The 13,065-nt window shown below is 40.5% G+C and overlaps 1 protein-coding gene across 1 annotated transcript; it reads left to right on the forward strand.

The window, feature by feature from the left end:
• The first annotated feature begins 672 nt into the window (after positions 1–672).
• On the forward strand, positions 673–12,781 carry LOC134586099 (serine/threonine-protein kinase N2-like). Its single transcript, XM_063441609.1, has 9 exons — positions 673–723; positions 812–903; positions 1,027–1,209; positions 2,350–2,412; positions 2,597–2,673; positions 3,664–3,806; positions 6,687–6,794; positions 11,377–11,457; positions 12,539–12,781. Exons 1-9 carry the CDS (start codon positions 673–675, stop codon positions 12,740–12,742), a joined length of 1,002 nt encoding a protein of 333 aa, XP_063297679.1. The 3' UTR covers positions 12,743–12,781.
• The last annotated feature ends 284 nt before the right edge of the window (positions 12,782–13,065 follow it).

Raw genomic sequence — 13,065 nt, forward strand, 5'->3', positions numbered from 1 at the left:
ATTGTACAGACACAAAAGAAAAGCACAACAAAAAGTGTGCTAGTGCTTTGACCCAAAGGCCATTTACCTCTAATCAGTCCTTATGTCTTCTCCTTGGCTGGTCCACATGCCCCCTATGCCGACGTTGATGGTTGACCTCGGCTAAATCTAGTTCTTGTAGTTCTTGTTTTAACTACCTGTCAATCATCGATATAACCTCTAACAGAGAAAACATAGTGAGAGAGGAGACATTAGACAATGCTTCTATTTCTCCTCCTTAGCCATTTCCTAAATCTCAGGTAAACAGAGAATCTCAGGGGAAATGTTTTTAGCGTGTTATTCAATGTTATACATTGCAGAGAAGTAACACTTCTCAAAGAAAAAAATGCTTTTATTATGTATGGTTTAACTTTCCAGGATTACGAAGAAGGCCACAAATATACCAGCGATAACGAACACATTACAGCAAACCCAACACCAGACGTTATACGTGAGCCTGATAGGACAGTTTCCCCTCTGGATAACAGTATTCGTGAACCTTCCAAAACATCTAAGGACGTGCGGTATGATTACTTACCAGGAGCGTTTTATTCTAAGTCTTTGTTTTTATTGTGAGGGGTGTATGGGACATTTTAAATAATTTCTAAAATGTCCCCTTTTCTTGGCAGTATTCGGCCCCGAATTCCTCTCACCATGGAGGACTTCAAGCTCCGCTCTGTGCTGGGTAGAGGAAGCTTCGGAAAGGTAAGTTTAAGGTGGAATTCCAATTCTAGTTGGATATAACGGATGTCTTAACAGATGCCGCACAACACTTTATTTATTTTAATTTCAGGTTCTACTGGCTAAGTACAAGAACACAAACAAAATGTACGCCTTGAAAGTCATGAGAAAAGCGGACATAGAATCATCACCTAAGCTTGATAGGTCAGTAAATGAAGAACAATTCATTGTTTTTGGGCGGATGAGGTTCTGTTTTCTGTCTTTTGTTTGTCATTTGTTTGGGAGATCAGGGGAAAATTAGTTTTAACTTTTATTTTTCCTTTCCAGCCTTCTGTGTGAGAAGCGCGTATTTCAAGCTGTGACCAACAGGCGCTACCCATTTCTAATTAACTTGTTCGGGTGTTTCCACACTCAAGACCACATCATTTTTGCGATGGAATATGCTGCTGGGGGCGACCTAAGCACACTCCTTAACAACAAAAGGCGTCCCTTTCCAGAATCCAGAGCTATGTGAGTATAAGCTACAGGTCTAATCCAATGTTCTGCAGATGGGCTACAAATTCCATAAATTCTAGTTATTTATACCTGTTTATACCAGGAATATCACACAACATCACTGGGACTTGGCTATTTTTCCTCGTGCCCGGGTACTGGTATATCGATACATTAGTGACACTACTAATTTGTAGCTACTGTTCCCACAGTGGCATTTCACTCTGTTAACAGGCAGTGTAACTGTATCACTTCAGGATTTCTTACAACAGTCATTTGAATGAAGTGTAACTGTATCACTTGAGGATTTCTTACAACAGTTATTTTAACTAAAATGTGTTTGTATACCCCCATTTTTACCTATTTACATTAAAAGTGACGTTTTTATTATGTCCTTTTTTGCGATCTCCCCGAGCCCAACCTATCCTAAGGTCACCCCTCTATAACGAGGCAACTACCACTCTGCAGGACACTCTATCATTTATTCTGTCCCTTCTCCTGTCTCCCTTCCTTATTGTTTAATCACACAACATTTTTTTTAATCCTGATTATTTTGTTTATAAGAGTAAAAAGAAGATGAAACAATAAGGAAAAACAATGCCCATTATATTAGAACAGTAACAACATCATTAAAACAGAATTTGACAAATTATTTATAAAAGACAGACTCAAATAAGAGATGAAGTAGAGCCACAAGTAACCAAATATAATGGAAGAGGAAAGATAGCACCGTGGGTTTTAGAATGCAAATAAACATGGTTAGATATTAACAAACCTATTCTGTATTAAAAATGACTTCAAACTGTATAAATGAATATATATCCCCTGAGCTGCTGTATATCTGCTTGCTGTATGTGCCCAATGCTGTATCAGTGCGGATACATCTGGCCACATACACCGCTGTGTGCACCAACTATAGCCAACGGCCTTGGAAGCATCGGCATTGGTGAATGGAACCAGCTGTAAATGCTAAAAGACCAATCACCATTGTATCAGCTGATAACTAACCACCAACCAGCAGTGAGAGAGAATAAGGAAACCCGGGATTTAATGTAATATGTCAGAACACAGAGTGATTTAGGAATATACGGAATTAAACCAGTTAATAATAAAACACTGCGTCATCTAGAAAGTAACAGATTTATTTATTATTCCCAGATTTTTTTCTGCCTGTGTCGTCCTGGGACTTGAGTTCTTACACGAACAGAAGATCGTCCACCGGTAAGATTATAGAAAGAGACTACACATGGAGTGTCAGTGATATTTGTGTTATTGTATTTAACCCTGTTTGTTTATAGTAAGTTATTCACGTTAACAATTTAAATAGCCTAAAGAGTGAATCCTAATCCTAAATTCCTCTATTGTTAAAAATTAATAAAACTTAATGTTCTGTATTTTAATATAGAGACCTGAAATTAGAGAATATTGTTCTAGACGAAAAAGGGTTCGCAAAGATCACAGACTTTGGTCTTTGCAAAGAAGGTAAATATCATTTTATAGTTAAAACATATTTTTTTCATACAAGCTCACGCTTAGTAATTTTAAAATGTCCCAGCAATATCAGAGTTAGCTTTCATAAATAACATGTTAATATATAAAATTATGTGTATACAATCTCTGATTCATTCCAAAAGGAACTCTGTAACAGTAAAAGTATGTATTTTTGAATTTAAAGTGTCCATGGGGTCTTTCAGGTTATGGGGCCCCCCTTTTAAACTAAAATGTTTTTACTCACCTACTATCCAGGGCTGGGCAGGCAGTGTCGGATGCACACACACATTACACACAGCCAGCACACAGCACATTCAGATCCCACACAGCCACCACGCACACTGTGGGGGATACACACACATTACACATAGCCAGCACACAGCACATTCAGATCACACACAGCCACCACACACACTGTGGGGGATACACACACATTACACACAGCCAACACACAGCACATTCAGATCACACACAGCCACCACACACACTGTGGGGGAACAGAAGGAGGTAAATGGGGAGGGCAGAGGGTGAGACACCATACTTAGGGCTCCAGGTAGGAAACCCCAATTATTCCAATTGAAATTATTAAAGCAAATTGGGCTACTGCTTTAGTCCTTTATATTTTCACACCCCTGTGGTTACCGACATGAGAGAGCCGTGTCTGACAGCATCCCATAAACACCTGCTGGGTAAAGGATTATGGAGTGTAGTCAATCTCCACTGAATAGTATGAAAGCCCCCTCTTATTCCAGGCATGTTTCCTGCAAAACTAAAACTCTCAGCAATATCTATTCACTATTATTCTTATAGGAATATTTGATCCGATACAGAAACATGTCACCAGTTATCAGCCGTGATTTAACCTGTTAGCATGATCAAATAATATTACAGATCAGTCTAACTGAAAGTCATTCCCAAATGTAATTTGCTAAAACTGAATATCTTCAATTTATATACAATTCTATTTTCCTTATTTCTCAGGAATCGGATACGGAGACACAACCGGGTCCCCTCGTGGAACCCCGCATTACGTAGCTCCTGAAGTGTGCAAAGGCAAGCCGTACACAAGAGCTGTAGACTGGTGGAGCTTGGGGGTGGTTATTTATGTAATGCTATCTGGAAAGGTAAGAACAGACTTTCAATAAGAATCTGTAAACAGATTTATTTACTGCTAATCCAGAGAGACTCTACCAATTTAACCCCTTAAGGACCGGACTGTTTTTGCGATGTTGTACATTTGCGACCAGGCATCTTTTTACACTTTTGTGGTGTTTGTGTTTAGCTGTAATTTTCCGCTCTCTCATTTACTGTTCCCATACAAATTATATATTGTTTTTTTCAGGACAAAAGGGGCTTTCTTTACATACCATTATTTATATAATCTCATGTAATTTAATTTTTAAAAAATGAAAAAAATATGATGAAAAATTGAAAAAAATACATGTTTTTTTACTTTTATGTGAAAAATCTTTTATTCATCTACAAAAGCGAATGAAAAAAACTGCTAAATAGATTCAAAATTTTGTCCTGAGTTTAAAAATACCCAGTGTTTACATGCTTTTTGCTATTTTTTTGCATGTTATAGGGCTATAAGTACAAGTAGGATATTGCGGTTTCAAAACATACATTTTTAAAATGTATCAATAGTGACATTGTAACACTATTATCTGTCATAAATCGCTGAATAACACCCCACATGTACATATTTTTTTTAAAGTAGACAACCCATGGTATTCAATATGGGGTATGTCCAGACTTTTTTAGTAGCCACTTAGTCGCAAACAATGGCCAAAGTTAGCGTTCATATTTGTTTATGTGTGAAAAAAGTAAAAAACTAAATTGAACGCTAATTTTGGCCAGTGTTTGTGACTAAGTGGTTACTAAAAAAGACTGGACATAACCCAAGGTATTGCAAATGGGGTGTCTTCTTTTGCAAATGGTATGCCATCATGGGGGTAATTCTCATTCCTGGGCTACCATACGCTCTCAAAGGCAACGTAACCAACCTGGCCATTTTCAATGTAAAAATATTTGACCCATATATTTGACCCTGTAACTTTCAAAAACGCTATAAAACCTGTACATGGGGGGTCCTGTTCTACTCAGGAGACTTTGCTGAACACAAATATTAGTGTTTCAAAACTGGAAAATGTATCACAACAATTATATCATCAGTAAAAGTGCTGTTTGTGTGTGAAAAATGCAAAAAAAGTCACTTTCACTGACAATATCATCGCTGTGATATGTTTTACTGTTTTGAATCACTAATATTTGTGTTCAGCGAAGTCTCCCGAGTAAAACAGTACCCCCCATGTACAGGTTTTAGGGTGTCGTAGAACGTTACAGGGTAAAATACAGTGATAGCAAATTAAATTCTCTGTACTCTCGGCCTGGGTTGGCAGGCAGGTCCCTTAAATTGCAATCAATAAAATAACTTAATTATGTAAAAATATTACATAAATACGCACGTAGAATTTAAATATATATGCATATTTATATATTTGAAGTCTACGTGTATATTTATATAATTATTTATGTAATTTTGTATATGGACATATGAATAGTTCGCATTCTTTTTATTTATTTATATATACATAGATATATATACAATTTCATTCTAAGTGTATTTTGATATAAATATATATATATATTAATATCAAAATACAGTTAGAATAAAATTTCGTATAGATATATAATTTTTTTTTAATTTTTTATTATTATTTTTAATTTTTTTAATTTAATTTAAATTATTTATTATTCGTATTTTATAATAATATATATATACAATATATATAGTTATTATATATATTATATATATACGTGTGTAAATTAATTATAAGTGTATTTTTATATTAATATATGTACATATTAATATAAAAATACACTTAGCATGACATTATATATATGATATATAGACATATATTATATAGGTATAATATATGTCTATATATCATATATATACACATATATTATAATATTTTATTTTTTTTAACTATAACTTTAATTTTTTTTTTTGATTTTACAGTTGCAGGGAGACTGCCTGTCAGCACAGACAGTCCCCCTGCAGGCAGAGACTAGGACACCTATTGTGACCATGTGGTCGCCCTGTTGGGCGATCACATGGCCACAGGGGTCCTAAACCGCCATGGGGAGACTGTCTGGGCTGCAGGCAGTCTCCCCACACCGGGAGCACCGCCGATCGCCGCCGGGGGAACGACGGCGATCGGGTAAGTACATTTTAAATTTAGGACGGTTCAGGACCGTCGTCGGTCGGCAAGTGAAAAATGCCGATGACGGTCCTGAACCGTCCAGCGTCCTTAAGGGGTTAAACAATCACCCTGCACACCTAAAGCACTATAGCTTGCTGAAATGCTTTATTTGTGCAGAGTGTGTTCATTTTCATTTTACAAGCGTACAGATTTCAATGTAAATCATCACCTTGATATACACCCCTGGCTGCCAATCATACAAATGGTTGTGTTACTTCCTGGTTTGGTTAGATCTGTGAAGCTAATATCAGGAGGAAGCAATTGCCCAGAGCACCTGCCTTGCAAAGATTCCTCATTGAGCTGCATTGGGAGGCTTGTGATTGGACAGTCACAGAAAGTCTGGGTGGGGTAAGAAGGGGAGTGATTGCAAAGGCTGCAGACAAGAGACCTGTAGTTTTTGCAAGCTGTTTTTTGATATTACAATATTAATATTACATCCCAACATTCCTCTGCATATGAACCCTTTCCCTTCCCAAAATAGATCCTGAGACAGATACATTGCTAGTTGTTATCACCACCCAACAACTAACCCCTGGCCCCTGGTTCGCCATGTCGTACTTTCATACACCCGCACCACACACCTTTGATGCATGCTGATTTACACATTGTCCCATCCTTACTACTAACATTCGAAAAACCATAAACTATTCAATTATGGCTCAGCAGCAGATTCCAGTATTTTACAACTTTACAAACTAAAATTGAGTTTTTTTTTACTGTATTTTTTTTCTCTAGTTTCCCTTTGAAAGCCATGATTTGAAAAAGTTAACTGCGAGTATCATCAAAGGAAAATTCATATGTCCAGAATTTCTATCAAGAAACTCAACTTCAATAATAAAACAGGTTAGTCGCCACACGTTTCGTGTTTAATAAATGTAATAGATTATATGAGCCATGATCAAACCGTTCATGGACCATTGATGAGGGATGTTTATCCTGGCGAGCTGCCTTAGGATGAATGAATTCTAAGTTCTTGGAGGTTTCAGGATTAGACGCAAGGCTCCATGCAGAGGGTCTAATCAGTACAGTGATTTATGACATCACATCCCAGCATCTTGCATCATTACCTTATATGAATGGTCTGACAGATAGTGATATAAAGTGTGTAGAAAAGAATGGAGGTTCAGATAATCTTTGGGAGAGGGAATGTATCAGTTTTTTTATTTTGTCTTTTCACAATAGTAATCTTATTTGTCATGCACATATCTCAGTACAAGATATACATCTTTAATTGAATGTACCTAGCTGTGTGTATTAATGCAGGTAACAAAACATTCATTATTACTGAGAATATTCTTATATTCTCATTGTATGACACCTATAATGATTCATTATTCATTACCCATAAGACACTAATATTCCATATTTACATGACATAAAGCGCCCGCTAGCGTCCTGTATAAAAATATAGTTATGGGTAGTTGGCGCAGGGTAGATCCAGACACCAGTCTTGGATGGGGAACTATGCCAGATTGTTTTTATTGTGAAGAGGCAGATAGATTGCAATATGACATCAAGGAACACCTTGTGCCGTGCTCACATAAAGTACCACCCACGTACGTACATTGCTACCACCACACTTTTCTTTTTTTCTTTGTTGTCCCATCAAGCATAACTCATAAAGTGCAGGGAAGATGGCTTGGAAAAGTCAACAGCCTCCTCCGTGTGTCGAGCTCAGAGCACCTCTGTTCACTCTCTACAGTCTCTAATTTACTTGCCCCATGCACTTATTTATTGCCATGCCACTCCCTCATGCCACTTGCCCTACCCACTGTCTGCTTGCACGTATCGCTTGCCCCGTCCACTCCATCTGTGCCCATGTCATATATTAATCCTTCACATGCCCCATCCACTTGCGGGCCCATTTCATTCTCACCATATCAACAACCCAGTCTGCTCCCTACTTTCCTTCCTCTATATCACTAATCCATCAATTAGTTCCTCATGTCATTGAAACTGTGCCACTTCTCCGTGCCAGTTCCCACCATACATCACTTAGCTGGCCTCAAAAATAAAAAGACAATATTAATAAAGAAATGGCAGTGCAATTAATCAAACCAACTTACTTACATCATGAGTCTCTCCAGCAAGCTCTCCTAGAGGTCCATCATGTTGGTTCTATTCCCAAGGGGTATTAAAAGAGGTTGCATAGGGCATTGTCACATACTCCGTCCACTCTCTCTAACATGTGAGTAGGAGAAAATGCTTTCTTTCTCGCACGCAAAGACCCTGAGATTTGAGGGTAGACAATGAATCTGGTATTTGGCTTGCAGCTTAGAGGGAAAACACCTGCCCCCCTCCGCTATCCATACCTGGGTTGCAGACAGACATTGGTTGACCTGCCTATATTTGGAGCCCTACTGTAGCAGTACTTACCCTCTCCAGGGGCCGGCCGGGGTCCTCTCTTCTCGCCGCGCACGTTCCTGCTCCTGCACGAGCCGCGCGGGGCTCATCCAACGACGAGATCAGTCAGGCGGGCGCGTCTCGGGCACGCTCTTAAAGGGACAGTGGGAGACTAAATTACTAAATGGGTTTCTCAAATTATTATAGGCGTTTTATTAAAGGGTTTTCTGCCATTGTAGCACCTATAACCAGAATGACCAAAAGGATGGTAATACTCATGTCTGGAAACCAGAAGCACTTGAGGCCTTTGAATTCCTGAAGGTTTCATTTGCCTCTGCCCCTATTTTACAGCATCCTGTCCCTTCACTACCCTTTATTCTTGAAGTTGATGCTTCTGAGATTGGGGTAGGTGCTGTCTTGTCTCAAAGAGATTCACCCGAAAAGCCGTTACACCCTTGTGGCTTCTTTTCCAGAAAGATGTCCAAAGCAGAAAAGAATTATGATGTAGGCAATCGCGAACTCCTTGCTATCATTTTGGCGCTCAAGGAATGGAGACATCTACTAGAAGGTACTAGGGATCCCATCCTCATTTTAACGGATCACAAAAACCTCTCCTACCTTAGTGAAGCAAAAAGATTGTCTTCTAGGCAGGCCAGGTGGTCTCTGTTTTTGTCTCATTTTAATTACATAATCACATACAGACCAGGTGATCGTAATACTAAAGCTGACGCTCTGTCCAGACAATTCGAGACTACTGACAAACTAGAAATTGATGTTACCCCTGTCATTCCTCCCGACAGAATAATAGCTACTACTGTTCTTTCTATTTCTTCTTCCCTCTTACAAGCTATACAGGCTAAACAAACCATGGCTCCTGGAGAGAGGCCTGCTGATAAACTGTTCGTTGATATCCCCGAGAGACGGGACATTATGTCATTGTATCATGACACAAGAACTGCTGGACACCCTGGTATTTCTAAAACGTTATCAGCAGTTTCTAGATACTTCTGGTGGGCTTCCTTACGCAAGGACATCACCGATTACGTTAATGCCTGTACTACTTGTGCCAGTATGAAGTCCTCCCACAGAGTTCCTTGTGGGTTGTTGCATCCGTTGCCCATACCCGAGAGGCCTTGGTCCAATCTATCCATGGATTTTGTTGTTGAATTACCCCCTTCGAATAATAAAACTGTCATCCTGATGATAGTGGATCGTTTTTCTAAGATGGCTCATTTTGTGTCTCTTGTCAAATTGCCCTCATCCAAGGAACTTGCCTCTATCTTTGCCAGGGAGGTGTTTCGGTTGCATGGTATTCCCACTTCGATCGTGTCCGATAGGGGTAACCAGTTTATCTCCAGATTCTGGAAAGCATTTTGTTCAGAGATGGGTATTTCTCTCTCGTTTTCTTCCGCTTACCACCCCCAGTCTAATGGAGCTGCTGAACGTGCCAACCAATCTCTAGAGCAGTATCTTCGTTGTTTCGTGTCCCACCATCAGAACAATTGGGCTGACCTTCTTCCTTGGGCTGAGTTTGCGCGTAATAATGCTGCTCATGAATCCTCCGGTAACAGCCCTTTTTACGTTGTTTATGGCCGGCATCCCGTGGTTCTTCCAGCTGCATTCTCCTTACAGGGCATGCCAGCTCTGGACGAACATTTGGCTGGTTTACGTAATACTTGGGAGCAGGTTCAGTGTTCTTTGGTGGATTCCGCTGCTCGCCAGAAGGTTCAGGCAGACAAGCATCGCAGGGCGGCTCCATCCTATGCTGTGGGGGACCGGGTTTGGCTTTCTACTCGCAATATTCGTCTTCGTGTGCCTTCTATGAAGTTGGCTCCTCGTTTTATTGGTCCTTTTCGTATCTTGCATGTGGTTAATCCTGTTTCGTATGCCTTGGATCTTCCTAGGAATCTACGCATTCCTAACGTGTTTCATACCTCCTTGTTAAAACCCCTCCTGTGCAACTCGGTATGTTCCTCCTCCCCCTCTGGTTTCTGTGGAGGGCCATGAGGAATTTGAAGTGGCTGCTATACTCGACTCTCGTTTTCTTCGGGGTCGCCTCCAATATCTGGTACATTGGAAGGGCTATGGCCCTGAGGAACGCAGTTGGATTTCCGCTGGCGCTGTTCACGCTCCTCGCCTTGTCCGTTCTTTCCACGCTCGCTTTCCTGCCAGGCCTGCTCATCCCCACCCAGTGGGCGTGTCTTCGGGGGGGGGGTACTGTAGCAGTACTTACCCTCTCCAGGGGCCGGCCGGGGTCCTCCCTTCTCGCCGTGCGCGGTCCTGCTCCTGCACGAGCCGCGTGCGGCTCATCCAACAACGAGATCAGTCAGGCGGGCCCGCCTGACACTAAGAGCGCGCCGCGCGTCTCGGGCGCGCTCTTAAAGGGACAGTGGGAGACTAAATTAGATTCAGTCTCCCATTGGCCCCTGTCATGCCACGTTCCCCATACACTCACGTTTTGGGGGCGTGGATATGACAGGGGCCAATCAAAGTGAACATTAGGGTATTTATACTCACCTGTTTCCTTTGCACCTTGCCCTATCGTGGTTTCTGTTCAGTTCCCTTTAGTGCTTGTTGCGTTCAGTTGGTTTTTTGGTGCTTGACCTTGGCTTTGTTCCTGACTCCGTTCTCTCTTTATCCTTGCTTGTTTATCCTCCTGTGTACCAGTCCCCGGCTTGTTCTACTTTACGCTGTCTCTCCGTCCCCTTGACCTCGGCTTGTTCTGGACTCTGTCTTTTCTTGTACTCGTCTAAGTCCGGCCATTCTAAGGTCCGGTAAGACGAATCCTGTTTTCTTGTCTCTTGACTATCTGGACTATTCCTGCGTGTTGGGGTATATTACCGTGACACCTACATTGATTTTAAAAACAGGCACCTAGCAAGCAGTAACCATGAATCATGCCAGCAGTCTGGACAATCTCTGGGCAGCATTGACATGTTGTGTACTTATTAATCTCTGTATTAATGTACACAGCGTGAGTGATAAAGGCATCCGTTACTCTACCTGCAGGGAAAATGCATGTAATTCTGATGTTTATTATTAAAATTAACGATATGCATATTAAAAAAATTCCCTTTTACAGCTTCTCACTAAAAAAGTAAAGGCACGACTAGGAGCCAGCAAGAAAGACGCCCAGGACGTTAAGGAGCACCCTTTTTTCGAAGTACGTACATTTTAAATAGAACATGATATTTATTTATTTATTTTTACTTAAATTGGTTTAGTCACAAAAATATATATTTCTGATCATTTACTTAAGATGAAATCTAAAATAAAAGATAATTTAGGATAAAGTAGGGTCTGCTTTGTCTTAGGGTCAAGTCCGAGGTGGACAAAAGGTCGAACTTCTGCTGTGAAGTTTTGTCAGTTCCCACATCCCAAGTGACAGAGTCCCTTTACATTAGAATTATAAGGAAAGCCTCATTCTCATAGCTAAATGAGCATGCTAAGTTAGTTGCGTGTTTAAAAAAACATACAGTGTCCTATGAGTTTCTGCATTTACATCCATTCAAGGAATCAGAGTAAAATCATACCCAGCTCTGATCACGCAGAACCTGAAGCAGTGAGTGTGTTATTACTTTCTGGGCCTCAAACTTTACCTCAATAAACACATCACCAGTACTTACTGTGCCAGGAAAAGAGGGAATCTCACCAAATAAAATATGATTAACAGATTACTATCCCACCAGCTCCCATTAAAAATCCCTATGTGAAGAATGGATTGGGGCAAACTGGAAACCTGCCTAGGGGCCCTTGGAATCTTAATCATTGTCTGACTCCTAGTACCATAACCACTGCAACATGATGGCACCCTCCCATTTGTGAATAATATGACAGCTTACCTGGGGTCTGCAGGGCACTGTTTGCAGCCAGGTCATTGGCTGAGAGTGTTAGCTTAGTATTCTCAGCCAATGAGTACCTCCATGCACCACCAGGCTAGGAGAGTGCAGCGAGCTTCCGGGCTGCAGAGGAGAAGGTGGATCCCAGGTAAGTTCTTAAACCATTCACAAGCAGTTTGACTACTCACACTAGTAGGGGGGCATGGAACTCATGGCACCATAACCACTACATCTGGATGTAGTAGTTATGGTGCTTAGACTGTTCTTTTAAGGCAATTTGAGGATTAGTTTTCAGACTCTCACTGGGATCTGTACAGAATGTAGCTTTTTGGGCATATTATCTGTAATTCTGTGTTTTATATAGTTATTTTACTGATTTATACAATGATGTACATTTCTTTCCAGCAAATAGACTGGGCTGCATTATTATTAAAGAATGTGAGGCCACCATTTTTGCCCGACATTCGTGGAGCTGAAGACGTCAGGAACTTTAGTTCTGCGTTCACCTCGGAATATCCTATGTTAACTCCTCCAAAAAAGCGAGCTGAAATACCGTGCTATGAGGCAGAGGCATTTTTGGATTTTAATTGGAGGGTTGATTGGAATTAATAACAGACACAGACTTTAATAAAATATACAGGAGGAAACGGCTGAGATGGTGGAACAAAGCAGCCTTAAACACAAACCCCCTCTTAAACTGAGATCTATGTTCTATACCATTGTACCCGAAGACCGAAGAGCCACCACCCACCTCTATGCTAAGGCCCAGGACTAGGAATATAATCATAACATGGAAGATAAACAGTGGCATAAATTATTCATAGCACACAAACAACATACATTAGGCACATCACACATAGAGCTCACCAGGAAAGTTCTGTATAGATGGTACATGGTCCCAGTAAGACTTCAACACAGCGACCCTAAAAAAT

Source organism: Pelobates fuscus, chromosome 2, assembly GCF_036172605.1.
Source record: "Pelobates fuscus isolate aPelFus1 chromosome 2, aPelFus1.pri, whole genome shotgun sequence".
Lineage (NCBI taxonomy): Eukaryota > Metazoa > Chordata > Amphibia > Anura > Pelobatidae > Pelobates > Pelobates fuscus.

What these genes read in the sequence shown, in the direction of transcription:
- LOC134586099 (XM_063441609.1), top strand. Translation starts at nt 673, where the DNA reads ATGGAGGACTTCAAGCTCCGCTCTGTGCTGGGTAGAGGAAGCTTCGGA. An exon ending in TCATCACCTAAGCTTGATAG is followed by an intron (nt 904 to 1,026) that starts GTCAGTAAATGA and finishes TTTCCTTTCCAG; the next exon opens with CCTTCTGTGTGAGAAGCGCG. An exon ending in GAACAGAAGATCGTCCACCG is followed by an intron (nt 2,413 to 2,596) that starts GTAAGATTATAG and finishes ATTTTAATATAG; the next exon opens with AGACCTGAAATTAGAGAATA.